At 36.1% G+C, this 21,621-nt stretch overlaps 1 protein-coding gene across 1 annotated transcript in view; it reads left to right on the forward strand.

The window, feature by feature from the left end:
• Positions 1-21,621, forward strand: part of RNF217 (ring finger protein 217) — a gene marked incomplete at both ends in the record, with an annotated part of 125,766 nt that overhangs the window by 87,509 nt on the left and 16,636 nt on the right. The window contains one exon of the mRNA XM_080700117.1: positions 9,693-9,857. Coding sequence (XP_080556243.1) covers positions 9,693-9,857 — 165 coding nt within the window. The remainder of the gene's footprint in view (positions 1-9,692; positions 9,858-21,621) is intronic.

The raw sequence follows: 21,621 nt of genomic DNA on the forward strand, positions 1-21,621 counted from the left end.
TTCATTCATAGTATCTTTCTCTTTTTCCTAAAACTCATGTCATGATACCAAAGCATCTTATCATCTATTTTCTACAGGGTTGACTTCAGTTTCCAATTAGAAATCTAATTTCTAACCTAAATGGTTCCTATAACCTATTAATGCAACATCAATTACCTGTCAATACAGGGGACAGGTTAATGGTGGGGAATTAAAAATGTTGTAGCTATGACTCTAATGTTCTTGTGTGATACCTGGAGACAGACATATCAGCCACACTCAAAGTTTTTCTCCACAGCAATTATCACCTGGGATTTTATGGTGTATTTGTACAGTTACTTACAGTCTCTCTTTCTAACTGGGCTGTGGGAGGCCAGTTCCAGGCTTGCTTAATCGACTGCTGATAACAAGTACTATGCCCTATAGAGTATGCATTCAAAATATATTTACTGAAGGGACTAATAAGTTTGCCAATCTGTGAATAATTATATGTCCCTGTAATAAATGCAGGTGGAAAATGCTGAGAGCACAGGAGAAGAAAAGGCAAAAGAGATTGGGAAGGATTCATTGAAGAATAAACACATTAAACTAGCTCAAAGTGTTGAATCTACCAATATGGAAAAGTTGGGTCAGAAAGTACTGGCTTCAAACTAGATTTGAACTCTTACCCTGCCACATACTAACTTTGTAACCAGGTATACAGTTTTTTCATCTTTATTGAGGATAGTAATAGTACCTATGTCCTAGGAGTATAATAAGGATTAAATAAGGTCACACATACACAGTGATTATAATTGACCCATAGTAAGTGCTCAGCATATGCTACTACTTTGTTGTCTCTGTTTGGCTCAGGAAATAAAACAAGCAATCCTGTGTACTAAGATGTAAGGTAGAGAGTGCAAAAGACCATAGATGGAATAAAGGATCATGGAGTGATGGATGGCAGGAGTGAGTAAGGATGAAATTCTGTCTAGGGGGGGAAGAATGAGTTTGGGAAAAGAGAAATTACTTCAGTTTGAAATACGTTGAAGGTGTTAGGTCTGAAGACCATTTGGGGGCATAAGAGACAAGATGTCCATGAAATAGGGTTCTGGAGTGATCTTGGAGAGGTCATCAATCCTAGGAGTAAGAGAAGTGATGGTTACTGTTGTTCTTCATGGAGGAAAGGGGGTGAGGAGAGGATTGCATAGGATTAAAGGAGGGTAACTCCTGGAAGTTTACTGAGATGAGTACACGTCTAGGTTTCATTCTCATTTCAAATCTAGGCTAAGACATGAGCCTCCTTTTCACAGTGCCTTGGAGTTGAAGGTCATACATCTCAACACAGGGAACATGTTAAAGGTGATTCTTTTTGTGGTTTCTTCGTGACAAAACTAATAATAACCCTTCTTTTCACCACATAAATATTAAGCAAAATGTGATCACTTACACAATGGTGCTGTGACTCATCTCAAGGTGAAAGAAAAAAAAAAAAAACAATGAAATGTCCCAGAGAAAACTCTCTGTGTTCTGACCTTTTATCTTTAGATTCTTTTTTTCTCTCTTACAATGATAAGCCCTCTGGGTAGAAATCACATTTTCTAAAGCTGCACAAATGTATTATTTCCTTGTGCAGTGAAATAATTTTTCTAAGGGCTTTCTGAACACCTTTAATTTAATAGGTTGTTTCTAATTGGTATACTTTAATGTACTGAAGTTTCCTTTGGTAGAAATGATTTGAGAATTTCTTTCCATATGCAAAATGTGTAAAAAAAAGCTTTCTTATGAAAGTGTAATTGGAATGCTCTCTGGCTCCACTCTTTTTCTCTTATACCATCACTTTTAAGTTGACAGTGTTTACAAATTGAAAACCAGGCTGTGAATCAGACCCACAAGGTCAGTTTAGTTTATGACACACACCGATTTCTCTTGGGATTAATGCATCATCTATGTCAGGAACCGATAGAAAACAAGAATAGCTTTTAAGTGATTGTTACTGGCAGAGATTTATGCGGAAGATAAAGACAAAGTTGTCTGGCCCAGTTAAACAAAGGGTGTGTTATATGTTACTCTTGAAACAATTTATAATGCCCAGCTGTGATGCAAGCCTACTAAATTTTATTAGAAAACATTTCTTCTCTCAGTCACTAATGAGGAACTTTGCTAATGTTGTTCTTTGTTTGCTTTCTTGATGCATATACCAGCCAATAATAGACTTAGGTATTTGCTTGGGCTTCAACTTCTAACAATAGCCAAATATTGTAATTTACCTAAATATTTGGCTTACATCTGACCTTTAAAAACAACTCAACTAGATAATTATAATACTCAAGGTCTATAACTACCATAAATTGGCCTGCAATGGTATGCAGAACTTTTCCCTCCACTTTATCATGTAGTCCCCTGAGTGTTTAGCAAAAGAGACAAATGAAAAATCATTTCTGATGACCAGCTGAAGAGGGAGCTAGCCCTAGCCAAGTTTTATGCTCATTATACAATGGTTAGAAGATGTTTTACGGAAGGAGAAGAGTTGGGACCATGCCTTTCTTATTTACCACCCTCTGTCTGCCTTTCCACATTTACCCTCTTACTTTTTAAGAAAACCCAATAGAGCTGTCTGCAGAGTGATCTCTACACTATGCCTAACCAGTTGGCCATTTAGACTCTTGGCACTGCCATTGCTAAGGAACTTGCTAACTACAGAATCAACTCCCTCCTATTTAAAAAAGCTATAATTTGGAAAAAAAAAAAAAAGTCATCATTACCTCAGACCAAACTCTCTCCCTCCCTCCCTATCTCTATCTCTGTCTGGTCTGTTTTGCTTATTGGTCACAGAATATTCCTATTTCCTCTTCTACACTATGTAACTAAATAGCACTCCTGATACTTCATATGTGTAACTCTTGTGAGATATTAGCCTTACTGTGTTGTGTTCAGAATAGAGTGTCCTGCTGCAAACAGGATGGTACCACACTTTTCTCCCTAGGAGTTCAGGCTACAAAAATCAAGGCAGAATGTTCTAGTAGCCTTTACATTCATCATTGAAGAAATGGGTCCTCACACAAGAAATAGATTCAGACAAATATTTCTCCAGGTCTTCTTTCTTGATTCAGAAGGAGAATCTCTAAGTACCTAAAGGTATTTCTATGTATCCTCAATAAGGAAGAGGACTCTACAAAAAACTCCCCTCCCCAAGTTCTGACCAACTGGCATAGAAGAACATACTTCCCACTTCAAAATAAAAGCTGGCAACAAGGCAAATGTAATGTGCAATAAATAATATGTTGTACATGTGAAGGGGGCAGGAGAGCAATACTAAGGGAGGCCTGTAAGGTCATTACACGCATAAGCACTTTAACTTGATGTTGCTTATCTTGTCACACATTACTCTGCTTTTTGTCTGATTTTGGTTTTCAACCTTAAGTTTTCCACTGTGATTTCAGCTGTGCAGTGAAAAATTAAGACAAAGGTCATTTGGCCACATCTGGGGTGTGTTAAGGTTGTAGTGCCTCACAAGCTGTGTGTTCCTGCACTTCCATTCAGGAGTTAGTCCCAGGTAGGCAGGGAAATCTCAGGGAATAGATTCAAAGCAAAAAGTCAAGCTGGTGTTTTCCCATATGGAAACTCTTCCTCTGTTGCCACTGTTCTGCCCTTTAGATTTGACATTATAAAAGAACAAATAGTTCTGCCTTGAGTGTGCTTGAAGCCATGTGTCAAAGACCCCCCGTTTCAACTCTGTAACATCTTGCACTTCCTCACATCTTCTCCACAGGAAAAGCATCTTCAGTTCTTAAAAAAATGTTTATAACTGTAAGATGTCTCTATCATAAACTATATTGGTTAGTTACTTTAGGATATACCATGGTCTGACAGCTGTAATTTTTACACGTTTCATATAAGGAGATTCTGGGCCACAGTGTATTTTGGCAGACATGGAACTTATTGGACTCTGCTTATTGGACATGTGGTCAAGACTTAGGGTTGAGCTAGCCAAAGTGACATCTCTGTTCATGTCACATTAAAATGCTTGCTGTTGCTATATGTGTTCTCAGACATCTGTGCAGTGACTCTGGTTGGAACTTCAGCCTGACATGTTACTCCATCACTTGTCCCAGTTAACATTTTCCTCATCATTCAAAGCTACATGCTCTTTGAGCATGCACCTTCTAGGCTTGCCTGAAGCATCCTTCCAATGGCACCAACTTATCCAAGCATCGCTAACAGTTATTATATGATAGTGTTGCTCTGGGGTTTGTGTCTGTCTGCTTTTAGAAAATTCTTTAAGGACATGTTATTTCCATGTTCCTAAAATTAATACAGTCAGTGTCTGCCACTTGGAGATGCTCCATAAGTACTTGTTGAATGGGAAAATTGGATGTGTTTCATTACTGAGTATCTGTGAAACCTGAAATTCTAATAAAGTAAGTCCCTCTTGGAAAACTGAGCTCTTATCTTTGCAGTTCCACATTTATACATAATGGGTTTTTTTTGTTTTTGTTTTTGTTTTTGGTGGTACTGGGGTTCCTGAAAGCCCTTCTACCTCCGGGCTACACTCCCAGACCTATTTTATATTTTTATTTGGAAACAGGGTCTCTAAACCAGCACGGCTGGCTTCAAACCTGCGCGATCCTCCTGTCTCTGCCTCCCAATGTGGGGATTACAAGCGTGTGCCACCACTCCCGGCTATACATAATGGTTTCTAATATCTTGAGGTTAATAAGTATTGATTTTGGGATTTGTTTTAAATGATGATACATATAGGAGTTACAGAATTTAGGAGAAAATATCTATCTGAAGTTCTCTAAGGTTTAGATTCTGTGTTACTTTGAGGGTTGATCTTTTATTTGGCATGTTGAATTGTTAAGGGAAAATATCCATTTAGGGTAAGTTGGTTGATATGTTTGTCATGTAAATGTCAGTATGGCACAAATTTCTTGAAAATTTAATGAGATTCAAAAGTAAAAAATGTATTATAAAGTTCTTTTATCTTTCATGAATTCTAGGGTAAGTTCATATAGATTCGTAACTCTGATAACTTTTGTTTTTGAAACACTTGCAGCCTTACCTCTTCTAGAAGAGTTTGCACATTAATCATGATGCTCAGTAAAATGTCATGAGAAAAATCATTAGTGAACATCATCTGATAGTCAAAGAATTGATGATGCCATCTCAACTACTTGCTGTAAACTAGATGTATATATTGTTATTTTTTTCATTCATTTGATTTATTTTACAAGCAACTTACTGAATGCCTACCACATGCCAGAAGTTCTCCTATTAACTCAGAAAATACAGGAAGAATGAGACAGAGCCTTTGTCCCCAGGGAACTTGTAGGAGATTGAAAATCTACATGGCTAATGTAAATTTTACAAGAAAGCTCTGAGCCTGGTTGGGAGGGGAAAGGAAGACATTTGATCAAAGCCAGGAACATTTGATCAGGATAAGATTTCAATAGACAGATTGTGTTAATTGGACTTTCTCCAATTACAAGAAGCAGAGATATGCTCTTTCTCAGCCTACTTCAATTAGTGAGGTTTACTGAAGGCACCACAGGAAGTGGAAGGACAGGAGAGCAGCCTCCGCAGCACCCAGGCAGGCCTCCTGGAGGATCAGACACTTCTCTTGTGTGTGAGAGGCCCTCACCCTCAAGGCAATCAATGTCTGTTCCCTTTTCCAATGATCTGCACTGTGGCCACTCAGCTCTTTGTGTTTGCCTCCGTGGCAAAGGCAGAGTGTACATGTGGCCCCTTTTCACCCCCCAAGAGAGAATATCTGTCTTGAAGAATCTACATTCAACATTGAGCATCTCTACTGCACAAAGCTTATGCAAGCTTCCTCCCAGAAGCTTGCCAGCTGTGCCAGCCAGTGGATAGATGTTTGTGGTCAGCTGATCTAGTAAGTTGTGGTCAGGAATATTGGGTCACATGATATAGCAGCATGATTTGCAAACTATTATTTTTAGGAATCACTTAAGAATCTCTGTGCAGATGCAAGCTCTCAATTTAGTAAGTCTGGGTATATTCAGATGTTCTGTGTTTCCAACAAGTTCACAGTTGATGCCCATGTTGCTGGTTCTCCAGCCACACTGAGTAGCAAGAACCAAGCATGGTGCTTCTGTGTGAAAATAATTGCTCAGAAGTTAGGCTCTCGTGTGGCAGGCCTGGGGTTGTGAGATGGCATTTCATGAGGGGAATGGTCCCTCATGAAATGAAAAGAAGCAGTGCTGACATCTGTGTGTGCTTATATATGGCCAGTTTTTACTGTGGTTAACGTCAGAATTTGTGAGGCATTTTCACACCAAAAAATCAGTATTGAAACAACTCCAGTGTTGTCTTGAAACTACAAGTCATTCTGGTTGGACTTTAGTTTTTTATTATTTTAATCTAAAACATGACAACTAATCAAGCCTGACTTTTAATTATTTGTATTCACTAAGAGCTCAAGTTGCTGCAGGACTCCTGTCTCAGTTGGTCCCTCAGTCTGTGGTGTTGATGAGAACTGGTGGTAGGATATGCAGTAGGAGCTAGAATCTCTGGTTTATGTTTTTTTTTTAATTTATATTTTTTTGCATGTCTGAGGATGAAACCCAGGGGCATTCAACCTCTGAGCTACACCCCCTGCCACATTTTTTAATTCTTTATTTTGAAACAGGGTCTCACTGAGTTGCAGAGGGCCTCACTAAGTAGTAGCTGAGGATGTCCGCGAACTGTGATCCTCAGGTCTCAGCCTCCCTAATGCTGGGATTACAAACGTGCGCCACCACGGCCGGCTTAGAATCTCTGGTTTAGATATCAAATGTCACGTTCCTTCACTCTGGTGCCTGAGGAGAATCACACATTTCTAATTGTCCTTGTTAGACATCTGTAGACATGATAGTTCAGCATTTGTGCATGAGGATCCGAGCCATTATAATGCAAGGCATTCTTAAAATGAATTCCATTTTCAACACACCTTTACATTTGTTCTTAAATTCATTTTATAAATTTAAGCCTGATTAAAAACAAAAGACCTTGTCAAAGTTTTATTTAACGACACTAGAGTCTAGTGACAGAATTATGAATGATATGTAGGAAAAAAGCTGAATTAGAAAGGTATAGTGATGCATACCTGTAATCCCAGTACTTGGGAGGTTGAGACAGCAGTGTTGCAGGTTCAAGGCCAGCTCCCAGAAACTTAGAAACCCTTAGCAATTTAGCAAGACCCTCTTTCAAAATACAAATAAAATAGAAGTGCGGATGTAGCTTGGAGCAGAATGCCCCTGAGTTCAATCCCCAGTACAGAGAGAGTGAGAGTGAGAGAGAGAGAGTGAGAGAGAGAGAGAGAGAGAGAGAGAGAGAGAGAGAGAGAGAGAGAGAGAACGAGCGCGCGATGAATTATATATTCAAGTCCTCCTGACATAATTCATAATTGTCAGTGCATAAGAAGCTATGTCTTTCTAACTTCTCTTCCATTTTATTCGTTATATTCAAAGGAAGGCGCCATGCAAGATTGACATCTATTCTTCATTGTTCAATAACATAAGAAAATAAACATTTTGGCTGGGCGGGGTGGTGCAAGCTTGTAATCCCCGCTCTTGGGAGGCGGAGACAGGAGGATCGCGCAGGTTGGAAGCCAGCCTTGCTGGCTTAAGAGACCCTGTTTCCAAATAAAAATATAAAAAAATAGGTGTCTGGGAGGTAGCCCAGAGGTAGAAGGGTTTCCAGGAACCCCAGTACCACAGAGAGAGAGAGAGAGAGAGAGAGAGAGAGAGAGAGAGAGAGAGAGAGAGAAAAGAAATTAAAGATTTTATAATGTTTTTTCTGAAGCTTACCCACTCAAGTCATTCCTCTTTTTAAAATGACTTATTTTAATATTGGTGATCAAAACCAGCAAGCAGACTCTCTTTAGATAACTGAATAGTAACATCCTTAAAAAAAAGTGTTCCAATTTACGTGAGTAAATTTTTGAAAAATATTTTCATAGTTTACCTGTTTGGGGATCATGTAGAATTATGTTTCACTTAATAGTTTAACCATAAAACAGTCTTTGATTATTATATTTTAAATCACTGTTCATAAAAGAAGGAACGCTATCAAGAATGAGCAAGTGTTATGGCACAGTGAGGAGTGAGCTGGTCTTATGTTTGAACTATTCTTAACACATTCTTGCTCTGTTACTTTGGGCAATTTATTTAATCTTTCTGAGCCTTAGTATTTCATCAGTCAATGTTCATTTGTGATATATATGTACTTTGTAGCATTATTTTGAAGACAAAAGTAAATACCGAATGGTATTACCATTTAACAGAATTTCAAAAATAAAGATGCTTTAAAATTGTATGATGAAATACTCTTCTGTGTAAAGTTAAAAGAAAAAAGTATTTGAGTACATATTTGCATAGGAAGAACACTATTCTTGACATGAGTGAAAGCTCTAGTGCTTTGAGTTATAAACAAAATAATGGTGATTGTAATTGCCACTCAGTTAATAAATACAGTGGATTCTCCATTGTCAAAAAAGCAGATACTCAGAAAAGTAAATGGTGATATTGTGTGCAGTTTACCAAGAGAACTTTTCACTGTTCTTCAGAATGTTGTCAGTAAATTTACTCATGCTGTAGTGATATCATGTCTAGAACGCAGACAATAGTAATTAATAATAGATACCATTCACAGTGACATTTTATTAATAAATTTTAATCAAAAGGGACTGGAGAAGTCAACTTCTGCCCACGATTTTAGAAAATGAGCATTGGGAATACTGTATGAGAATGGCATATCCCCCATCATTCAAACTACGGGGAGTTAGATAAAATAGCTTTCATGTCAAGTGGAAGACAAATATTTTCAACACACACACACACACACACACACACACTCACACACACACAGATGCTCCTGTCCACCTTACCACAGTGAGAATCTGAAGGGCTCTTTCGGATTGTTCCTTCAGTACCAGCCAAGGCCCATCGTATTTATACATTTGTAATTATAGGATTTTTTTTTCATTCTTTTATGATTCCAGGGCACTTTACCACTGAGCTGCATCCCCCAACCCTTTTTTTCTTTTTATTTTGAAACAGGATCTCACTAAACTGCTGAGCGTCTCACTAAGTTGCTGAGCGTGGCCTCGAACTTGCAATCCTCTCATCTCAGCCTCCCAAGTACTGACATTATAGGCATGGACCAACTTGGCCTGCTCTTTGGATTATTTTCATCTTTAGCCTCCCTTATATTATTAACAAATCAGATGTATCTATTATTTTAAATCTGGTTTGTAGCAAATGTTAGTAGAACAATGTTTTTCATCTGATGAAGTATCAGTGGGGCTTTGATTTCATAAAGTGAAGCAAGCCGTTGTTAAGAAGAGCAGTGGGGATGCCTGGGAAATCGATTCCAGGGAAGTTAAAGGGCAGCTGAAGTGTGAGGACTTGGGGCATGGAGAGCCTAATGGTATTACTCTTTGCTACAGTCTGGGAGATTTTTTCAGAAAGCCAATTTGACTTTGAAAATGTTCCAAGTGTTTAATCTTAGAGTGTAGTCTATAAACAGCCAAATCATCCTTGCCAAAGCAATCCTTTCCTTCATTAATAACAGAATACTAATTTCTTATTATGACTCCGGTCTTGTTGAGGGGGGAGGCATTTTTAGGTTAGAACCTTTGGGCTAATTTCCCAAGCACTGTATCCTATTCTTTTTTGACACTTTCAGAATGTCTAATAGAACCTAACATTATTATTATTATTATTTTACAGATCCAGTGTCCCACTTGCCAATTTGTCTGGTGTTTTAAGTGCCACTCTCCTTGGCATGAAGGTGTTAACTGCAAGGAGTACAAAAAAGGAGACAAACTTTTGCGTCACTGGGCCAGCGAAATTGAGCACGGGCAGAGAAATGCCCAGAAGTGTCCCAAGTGCAAGGTGAGATAACCTTTTGGAGGAAAGTGGAGTACCCTATACATCTGGATATAATTGAATGATATTATAATTGTCTGAATGCAGGTATGGAGAAAAAGAGTATTTGCTGTTTCATTGTAAAAGGGAAGTTATATTCTATGTCTTAAACTAAGCATTTTATATATTAAACACTGTGTTCTTGTTACTTGCATTGCATTTTAAAGTTTGAGGAGACCGCTTAAAAATATTGATTTATGACATCGAGATCCTTCTTTTCCATTTAAAAATTAAGTCTAGGGAAAAGCTAGTGTGAAAATGAGAGAAAAGTATTATTTGTAGCTTGCCACACATACTGTAATCACTACTCAGTAATGCAGGCTTCAAGTCCTGCAACCCTTGCCTTTCCTGTCCTGTCTGCACTTAAAACTGTAGGGTCATGTTAAATTGATCATTTTGTTTATTTGTATATCTGGTGAGGTAGAAACTAATACTCAGGACTTAGGGATTTTATTAATTCCTTCTCCATTTTTCTCTTGATAGTCATGCAAGTAATCAAGAATTAGTTTTGAGCTGCAACCTGGATATTGAAAGTTAGCTATGCAATAGCCTCCTGTAGCAAGGTCAGCAAGTAAATCCAGCTGATAAAAAATGGATTTTATACTTACATGATATGAATCTAGTTTGTTTGTTGTGTGATACTGGGAATTGAACCCAGGAGTGTTCTACCTTTGAGCTACAACCCCAATCCCATTTGATTTTTTATTTTTAAACGGGATCTCATTAAGTTGCTGAGGGCCTAATTTGCTGAGGCTAGCCATGAACCTGTGATCCCCCTGTCTCAGCCTTCCAAATACGGGGAACGCAGGTAGGTGTGCACCACCAAACCTGACTAGTTTGAAAGTTGCAGGTGTTTTAGTGCTTACTTTAGAGAATCATATGTGTGTGTATATGTATATACAATACATAGGTTCTAGCTGTTGCCAAATTTACTTTTGAAGACCATGTCTAAACTGAGTCTAATTTTCTCGTAGAAGTAATTCTGCAATTTCTTCCTTCCTAGAGACTTTGTACCAGATAAATGAAATTTGAGTTATCAAGAATTTTAAAAATTTCAATAATTGTGAGTCCAATTTGAAGTAGTAGGTTTTATAAAGCATAATAATGAGCACACTACTAATGTACAGATACACTATTACCAAATTCATACACTACTTTATACATATTAGTAGGTAAAAAGTATAGCATGAAAGAGTAAGTTGTGTTTTTGGCAATTTGAAGAAATTTTGAAGTAGTTTGGTTGGTCTGACCATTAAAAATGCTATCTAAAACTGTTTCAGCTGAAGTTTTCTTTGCTTATTTTAGGTCTATTCCAGTTCATTGCCTTGATTATTCAGTACATTTTTATTTTTTATCTAATTGTAGAATAATTTAAAAAGAGGCCTTTTCTCCTTTATCTTGCCTTTTTATTTTATTCAGTGCTTAGTTTCAAACCAAAGGCCCAGAGGAACTTAGTGTTTTCAGCCATTTTGCTGACGCTTTGTCTTAAGTGTGCTTTATAGCTGGCTGGAAAACTGTAAAACAAACAATTAAGTTAGCCAATTCTAAGACTGTCCTCTGAATGAATGAACAATGCTGCAGCCTCAGGCCTGGAGGAAGCTCTGACCAAACTGAAATAATCAACACACACTTCTTACTGCAATCCCTTAATCTACAATTAAATGGAAACTTGTACATAAAAGGAAGAGCAGCCAAGATAAGGAAAGAACTAGAGAATTAGTTTACATGACTACTTTGAAGCAAAAATCCTATTTTCCAGTGAGATTCAGGCTCTGTAAAATGTCTGTCAGTATAAGTCTGTCTTTTGATTTGTTTTGAGTACAGATGGTTTTATTTTTTTAAGCATGAGTTTAAAGTTTTATATTTTCTTAATTTTGATCTTTTATATTAGACCTAATGATATTTCCCCCTGAAATATTTTTATATTTATAATGGAAACTAAGAGAATATACACAATGAATTCAGATTAATTTATATTTGATGTCCTTGTTTATAAGTACATCTATTAAAATTTTAAAATATAAATTAGGAAGATGATAGAAAAGATTTCATAGATGATGGCTTTAGATATAACAAAATAGCTGTCATATTTTCATGTAATTGCTTTCAGTGTTAATAATTAAACACTCAAGATTTTTTGTGACCAAAATATATTTTTTGCATCCTGCTATATATATGTTATTTTTAAATTTAATTCATAATTTTAATTTTTAAGGGATCATTTTGTTTAGAAAGTTAATAAAATTTTAGAAATTTGGAGAGGAAGGGAAAATATTCAGCCAAAATCCTGCCACTTTACTCACTAATAACATATTACTATATTTTCTTGAGTTTTGCCCTATTTCAATTACTTTATAAGAGTTTTTAATTGCAATATGCCAATAACTTCTTTTTCTACTTAACAGCCCAAACAGTTCTCATGTTACTAATTGATTTTTAAAACACTTTTTTTTAGCTTTTGTTACTTTGTTAACCAATGAATATATCCAGAATTACAGCACAAAAATATACTAATGGTATAAACCTATTGAAATTTACCAGATAATCATTAGTATATTTTTACATTGCTATGTAAACAAGTGCTCTCAGATGTTAATGATAAAAGTTATAATTGGTTTAGCCACTATTAAAATACACATTATAAATGACTCTTCCTGTTCAGAAGAATTCATACAGCTTTGACAATAGATTAAATCCATTTTAATCCCAATCTGCACATAAATTATAAAAAGTGAACATAAGTGGTAATTTGTCAACACTCTAACAAGGCAATGTAGTACAAACAATTAAAAAATGAGAAAAATTAATGAAAACCCAATAGATGTCCACCTTCTTACCTATTATGGCAATTAATTTAATGCTTTGGAAAAAGTGAAATTGATGTTTCAGAGCATGATTGTTAGGGCTTACCATGTATTGTAAGTAGAAACATTCTCTTTCAATGGATTTTGAAGTGTGCACACAACCACCATGTAGCACTTTAAGGCTAACCAGTTATCTTTAGTCCTACAAAGTCCAAAATATATATATTAAGCATAACATTTTTTTTCATAATGTCTGCCCAGATTAATCCTTTAAAAATGAGCAAAATAAAAAAAAATCACAAAAGATATCTTCAGACACAACTTTAATCTATTGTGCATGAAAAATGTTTAATAATAAGCCAGGTGTGGTAGCGCACGCTTGTAATCCCCGCGCTTGGGAGGCAGAGACAGGAGGATCACACAGGTTCGAAGCCAGCTGCGCTGGCTTAAGAGACCCTGTTTCCAAATAAAAAGTATAAAGTAGGTCTGGGAGTGTAGCCTGGAGGTAGAAGGGTTTCTAGGAACCCCAGTACCACCAAAAAAAAAAAAAAAAAAAAGTTTAATAAAATGGCAACTTCAATAGATAAGTATAAATTTGAGTTAAAACACATACTCTGTTAACGGTTTGATATTTTTTAAAAATATCCTTTCACTGTTGGACACCAGGCTTGTTTGGTTTGGTTTTGAGTCCGTGTATTGTAATAAGGTGTGCATGATACTTATCTTCAATGTATTATTTTTCCGTTTTGAAACTTCGAAACATGTATATCTAAAAGTAGTGTCATTGGGTTAAAGAATGTCACTTTTTTTAGTATTTGGCACATATTACCAATTTGCTCTCTAAAAGGAGTGAAACAACTTATAATTCCACTAGAAAAGTTATAAGAACTTTTTTCTGTATGAGCACTTATTTATATTTTTATGTAGCATATTTAAAATATGTTGTTCTTCTATTATATATTTCCTTATTTGCTTATGAACTGAATTTAAGTATTCCACAATATTTAAATGCTAATTTAATAATTTTAAATATGTTTTTATTTTGTACTTTCTTATTTATATATGAGCTGAATATAAATATGTGATTTTAAGTTTTGTTCATGTCCTTTGTTCATTTGTGTTTGTTATGGTAGGGCATAGTTTTCATTATCAAATTATGTGAACTCTTTATCTGAAAATGTTGCTTCTTTTCTGTTATATTTCTCCATTTTTTATCTTTTAGTTTTTTTTATCCAAGTGATAGGATTTTTTTAGTTGATATTTATTATTTCTAGATTATTCTTTATTTCCAGGCTTGCATATACAATTTTTTAACTTTTTAAACTTTTGTTTGACCAAATATGTCCTTTTCTTCCTTTTTACACACACACAAATATCATAAATATACACGTATTTTATATATTAAAGAGGCTTTTATATATCTCATAAATAGACATGTACCCATAACTTATTTGGGTGACTATTATGCACTGGATACTTAAACTATTTTTTTCAATTTGAAACCATATAAATTATTTGTGTTTATTAAATAATTTTGCCGCTACCAATTGATTTATAATTTCTCTTTAGATAAATATAAATTTTAATAATAATGATCTCCTTATTTGTGCTGTCTAATCTTGCTGATAATTTTTCAAGAAAATTCCCTATTTGAGCTGGTGAATTTTAAATAATTATGCCATTGTGAAATTTGTCCATCCAAGTAAGGTTTGAAAACCTAGAAATTTATTATTTTAATTAGTATTCTAAATAAAGCAACTTCCTCCTTTTCCTTAATTGTGTTATTCCATTTTCTCAATTGTAGAAAGACCAATTTAATACATAATATGGTATTATGAAGAAATTGGCTTATGCTAAAAACTTAAAATTATTTATAATTGAATTTGGGCAATTAAAAAGAATTTTTTAAAGATTTTTCTTCTATTTTATAATCAAGCTACATATTCATAAGTTATTTTTATACTAGGTAAACATATACAAGTATTGCTGGAAGTTATTTATAATGCATTTTGTGAAAATTTAATGGCTCTATATTAAGATCAAGTTTAAAAGCCTGGCATGGTGGTACATGCTTGTAATCCCAGCACTCGGGAGGCTGAGACAGGAGGAATGCATTCGTGGACAGCCTCAGCTACTTAGTGAAGCCCTTTGCAACTCAGTGAGACCCTGTTTCAAAATAAAGAATAAAAAATAGGGCTGAGAGTGTAGCTCGAGGGTGGAATGCCCCTGGGTTCCATCCCTAGTACTGCCAAAACAAAAAAGATCAAGTTTGCTTGGCCATTTTTATTTGAATACCATAGCTTCTTTCTCTTTGGCAGGGTGTAAGGAGTACCAGAGATTGAACTCAAGAGCCTTTTACCTAAAATGCATCTCCAGACTTTATTAATTTTTATTTATTTATATATGTATTCATGTATTTATTTATTTTAGTTTGAAGCAGGGGTCTCACTAAGTTGCTGAGGCTGGCCTTGAGCCTGCAGTCTCTGGTCTCATCCTCCCAAGTATTGGGATCATAGACGCATGCCACCACACCTGGCTTCATTGCCTCTTAATTCAGTTTCTTTCAGTCACCACTTTTTATCTTACAAATAATTCTTCTAATTTATATTAAATACTAACCTACAGAATACATATGCTAATTTGAAGGTCTTTTGTATCATTTATCATAAAACTCAATCTTGTTTGTGATAATTTAATGTTGAAATTTAATCTAAAACAAGTAATGAACTTAAATTTTGTTAGAAATATAAAATACCCAAATAGTTTCATTTTAAAAGTTTCTTTTGAAATCGTGCTTAGGTGAGATACTAAAATCTGAATTAAGAAAAAAGTTTCTATGTTAAAGAAAATAAAAAATGATATACACACCCAAAATAACAAGCATTGAATTATACAACATAAAAAAGTAAATAAGTACAATTGTAATCAGCTTCACACATATATTCTCTCTTTAAATTGTTAATTATGAATTGTTAAGTTTTATTATTGTGAAACAGTTTTGGGAATCCAATAATGCTTTTTTATTTTGATTATGGCGTGGTGGCGCAGGCTTGTAATCCAGAACGAAGGATGGAGGTTCACAGACAGCCTGAGGTTCACAGAGGCCCTTCTCAATTCAGTGAGATCCTGTTTCAAGAAATAAAAAACGACTAAAAAATAGGGCTGGGGGTGTAGCTTGGAGGTAGAATGCCCCTAGGTTCCAGTCCCAGTACTGCCCCAAAAAAAAAAAAAAAAAAAAAAAAAAAAGGTAGGAATGGTAAATCATATAACTATATAACTTTTTTTTTTTTTTTTTTTTTTTTTGCGGTACTGGGAGTGGAACCCAGGGGCATTCTACCTCCAAGCTAACTGCATTCCCAGCCATATTTTGTGTTCTTTATTTTGAAACAGGGTCTCACTGAGTTGCAGAGATCCTCACTAAGTAGCTGAGGTTGTCCGTGAACCCTCCATCTACCTGTTTCAGCTTCCCCAGTGCTGGGATTACAAGCATGCACCACCATTCCTAGCCCTACCATTTTCCAATGCAAATAATGCTTCTTGTAAAATGTGGAGCCAGGCATGGTAGCATATGCATATAATCCCAGTACTTGGGAGACCAAGACAGGAGAATTGCAGGTTTGAGGCCAGCCACAGAAACTCAGCAAGACCCTTAGCAACTTAGTAAGTTAAGGCTCTGTTTTAAAATAAAATAGGGCTGGGAGTGTAGTTTAGAGGCAGAATGCCCCTGGGTTTAGTTCCCAGTTCTCTCTCTCACACACACACACACACACACACACACACACACACACACACACACACAGAATAGGCTTTCATTAAAAGTTAAAAAAAACTCATTAACTAAAGTGTATACTCATTATAGCTCTTTAAATGATAGGGTAATACCGCTTACTGAATCGAAGGTAAAAGACAAAATAATATTTCATTATTTCCTTCTTTTCAAAAAATGGATACAATATTTTATTGTTCAACACTTTTTTTTGTTTGTTTTTTGTTTTTTAGGTGGTACTGGGGTTCCTGGAAACCCTTCTACCTCCAGGTTGTACTCCCAGACCTATTTTTTATATTTTATTTGGAAACAGCGAGGCTGGCTTCGAACCTGTGTGATCCTCCTGTCTCCACCTGCCAAATGTGGGGATTACAAGCATGCGTCACCACACCTGGCCCCCAGCACAACACTTTTAAAATAAACTTTTTTAACATAAATTTCTTTTTGGGTTTTTTTTTTTTTTTTTTGGTTCTGGGGATTGAACCCAGGGGCACTCTACCTCTTGGCTACAACCCCAGTCCTATTTTTTATCCTTTATTTTGAAATAGGGTTTCATTCAGTTGCAGAGGGCCTCACTAAGTAGCTGAGGCTGGCCACAAACTTGCACAATCCTCCTGTTTCAGTATCCCAAGTACTGGAATTACAAGTGTACACCACCATGCCTGGCATAAATGTTTATTTTAATTTATTCATAAATGTGTAAAATATTAATAGATGCTGCTGAATTCCTATGTACCATCTTTATTTTCCATATTAAAAATGCCTTATTTCAGCCGGGCGTGATGGCACACACTTGTAATCCCAGGGCTTGGGAGGTAGAGGTAGGAGGATGGTGCATGTTCGAAGCCAGACGCGCTGGCTTAAGAGACCCTGTTTCCAAATAAAATATAAAATAGGTCTGGGAATGTAGCCTGGAGGTAGAGAGTTCCATTCCCAGTACCAAAAAAAAGCCTTAGTTCAACACTGTGTGTGTGTGTGTGTGTGTGTGTGTGTGTGTGTGTGTGTGTGTGTGTGCTGTTAGCACAGTAATAGTAATAATGATAGTACTATCTAACCTATACTGATATTGTTATATGTCAGCCTCCACTGTAGTTATTATATATATATTCTCTCATCAAATCCTGAGTTGTGATAAGATGCTAAATTTACAGTGTGCCACCTAGACCTTAAGCATTAAATATCTTTTGATAAAACTTTGGAGTGTTATACAGTAAAGTAAGTTAACAGGCTCAGTAGTGTGTACATTGGTAATCTAATTTAATTCTCAAAAGAAAGTTGTAAGGAAGGGGTAGTTACCACCATTCGAAGATGTAGAGCCAGTTTCAGGGAGTGTGGGTAACAACCATAGTTGAACAAAAGAAATTATGCCCATCCATAATTTATTTTGAATTTGCAATTAAAGGAACTCACTTGTCATGATATTTCCCTTCAGATATTTTATTCTCTTAAATCCTATAGTAGAATGTGTTGGGCAAGAATGTGTTTATTCAGAGTAAATGATTAATTTTCCTCTGTTTACATAAGATTAGTAACTCACAAGTTATGTCTGTGATGGCTTTTATCTGAGTTGCAGCTATGTAGCCTGTGGTTAGATTATTAATGCTGGATCTTATAGATATCATACAGTATGTCTTTAGTACATCATTTGCTGCTATAAAAGCATAGTCAGAGACTATGGCTTTCAAATCATGTCCATTAAAGAATAGCTTCCCCCTGACCACTGATAACTCATTTCTTACAATAAATTCTATATTGCATGAAATCACTAAGTTTGGAGCAGTATTTATTATTGCTGCTGTTTTCCTGATGTGTCAAAGTCTAATTCTAATTGATAAGATTCTGGTTGTTTCATGGTTAATACCTACAAGGATATAAACTGTATTGCATCCGGTACCGATTTTTATGGCAAAACAATATTTATTAGTTGGAGGTTAAATATAAAATGTGATTACCTGCCAATTTTCATTTAAAAATCTAGTAAGTTTTTCTACTTATAAAATAGAAATAAGTGAAAATATTATAATGTGTGTGTGTATATATATGTGTGTATATATATATATATATGCAGCATGTAAATACTCATGTACTATGACATTAAAAGAAGCAGTAAAATTTATTCCTTAAATTAGAAACCTTAAAGTGAAGTTCAAATATTATAAATGTCTATCCTTTAGATTTAACATACTAAAGTAAAAACAAAATAAGTGTTTATGTATTTATACATATTTATATCTATGCATGTTTACATTTATGTACATGCATACGTATGTGAATGCCTATGTATATAGCAAGTATTAGTCATAGAACTAAAAACATATTTGAGGTCTATATATAAAATGAAGTTACATTCTAAATGCATTCTTTCTCAATTTATACAGTAGTAGTATAACAAAATTTATGGTATGGCATTTCAAACTAAGCAAACATCCTTTTTGTTTATATGTAAAGGGAGTTACATTTGAAAATCTATAAATACCTACATGTCTAATTTATAAAAAATTTATAAGCACCTATATATCTTAATTTATAAAAGTCTACATGAATGTTCAGTGCATTTGAAAATTCTATGGAAAGAGCCCAATTTTTTTGGGGGGTGGTACTGGAGTTTTTGGAAGCCCTTCTACTTCCGGGCTACACTCCCAGACCTATTTTATACTTTTAATTTGGAAACAGGGTCCCTTAAGCCAGCGCGTCTGGCTTCGAACCTGCGCAATCCTCTTGTCTCTGCCTCCCAAGCAAGGGGATTACAAGTGTGCGCCACCACGCCTGGCAAGAGCCCAGTTTTTTTTGTGCAGGAGATTCAAAGCATTGCAGGACATTGACAATGCCAGCATCAGTTACCAGTTACCTGTGTAACAATTTAACATTCCCTGATCAAAAATAAATATAATTCTGGAGTACTTCAAAGGGTTTGAAAGTCTCTGTTGTAGAGGACCAGGGCTCCTGAGAAGGTTAAAGTTCAGTGAGCCAGGCAGGGAGGAGAATGTTTGAGGAAAAAATTAACCACTCTTTTTCCACGTCGATTGTGTTAGGGCCATTTTTGCCAAAAGATCTAAAACTCTCTTACATAATTCATTTGTTTCCATTTCAAGTTTTAAGAGTTGCTTTCTTTTTCTTTTCCTCTTCTCTTTTCCCCTTCTCTCCCCTCCCCCCTCAACCAACCTCCCTCCCTTCCTTCCTTCCTTTCGTTTGTTGTTGTGTTACTAGTGATTGAACCCAGAAGCATTACCTTTGACCTGCACCCTCAGCCCTTTTTAATATTGTTTAAATTCTGAAACAGAGTTTTAGTAGTTGGCACAGGGCCACACTAAGTTGCTGGTGCTGGCTGCAAACTTGTGATCCTCCTGTCTCAGCCTCCCAAGTACTGGGATTACAAGCATATACCAGCACATCTGGATTCCTTTCTCTTTCAATAAAGCTAATTCAGTTTAGAATTTAAAATAAGAGCTGGGTGCTTTGCATCATGTGCACAGCCCTGGGTTTAATCACCAGTACCCCCCCAAAAAAAATTAAAATGCACAGCTACTCACTGCTGTTGACAGCAATCATTTAGCAGATCATGAAGTTTTGGGAAAATGTGAGAAAAAGTATACATCCAAATACTCACTCCCCATCTTTTCTGGGTTCTAATGGGCTTCTCCAGTGCAAACAATACTCTTCTTTCCAAAATCATTCTCATGGCTCTTCTTCTCAATAACAACAATTCTGATTTTCCAGCCACTTCAGCTGAGAACTGTGTCATCCCATCTTTCCTCCTTTCATACTCCATGTCCATTGTTAGGTTTTATAGATTGTACATTCAAAATTTATCCAAGCCGGGAGTGGTGGCACAGGATTGTAATCCCAGTATTGGGGAAGCTGAGATAGGAGGATCTGGGTTCATGGCCAGTCTCAGCTACTTAGTAAGGCTCTTACCAACTCACTGAGACCCGGTTTCAAAATAAAGAACAAAAAATAGGGCTGGGGGTGTATCTTGGTGGTAGAGTGCCCCTAGGTTCCATCCCCAGTACTACATACACAGAAAAAAAAATTATCCAGAATCTGACCACATCTCAGTTAAGCTGGTGCAAGACATCATCATCTTTCTCTCCCCTGATTTGTGCAATAGATTCCTGACTGGTTTCTCATGCTTTTTAACATTTTTTAATTGGATCATTGTAATCATACAAGATGGTAGAGGCATATGTGCACACATCACTCATATCATTCTTAATCCAGTATCCAGACTGAGGTTGTGAAGCATAGGCAGATCACATCATCCTTCTGCTCAAAACCCTCTGTAGCTCCCAACTTAAATAGAGCAAAGCTAGTCCTTGTGACAAATATATGGTGTATCCCACCTGGATGTGTTTCTGTCCCCATCACTACTCTTGCCTTCCTTCACCCTGTTAATAGACACACTGCATTCCTTGCTATGCTTGAAACAGCAGGCATGCTCCCTTCTCAGTGTCTCTGCACTTGTTCTTCCCTCTATCTGGAATATTCTTTCCCTAGATATCTATAAGGCCAGGCCTCTCACTTCCTACCTGTGAGTAATATTTAGTTTCTCGGTAAGACTTTCTATGGCTAAATTACCTGTAATTTCAAACCAATCTCCTCTTCTTCAACAGATAACATGGAGAAAAAATAAAGCATATACAATATTACTTTGAATAACATATGCATTTTACAGCCACAAGAGCAAAATCTTTCATAGATTTTCTTCTCTCAGAATTGCCTTTAGTGTTTAGGACATTTGTTGGGGATCGTGTAGCACTAAGTAGCCAATTACTGAATAAGAGAATTTCATTTTTCATTCTTCCTGATATGGACTTAAAATGCAGTTATTATGTGCTCTGTAAGATGTGATCCTTTCTTCCATGAAACTCAAAGAAGGAAGTGGCTGCTTGACAGTGTACATTAATAAGCCTGGCATAGCGTCTCATAAGATTCCTAATGAAAGGACATCTCTTGGGAACCCAGGTTGTTGAGGACTAGTGGATACGTATGGCATGATAAAAGATGTCCAAGAGAGGGAATGTTAAAATTAACAGTGCAAAAGCAGAGCCAGGAAGTATGTGGTGGGTATGGGAACCACAAACACTTTGTAGTTCTCTTAGCTTAAGGTTCACGGAAGTGGTGAAAGGTGGGGTTGGAGAAGCAAACAAGAGCCTGGACTTCG

The sequence above is a fragment of the Muscardinus avellanarius genome, assembly GCF_963383645.1.
Source record: "Muscardinus avellanarius genome assembly, chromosome: 8".
Taxonomy (NCBI): Eukaryota; Metazoa; Chordata; class Mammalia; order Rodentia; family Gliridae; genus Muscardinus; species Muscardinus avellanarius.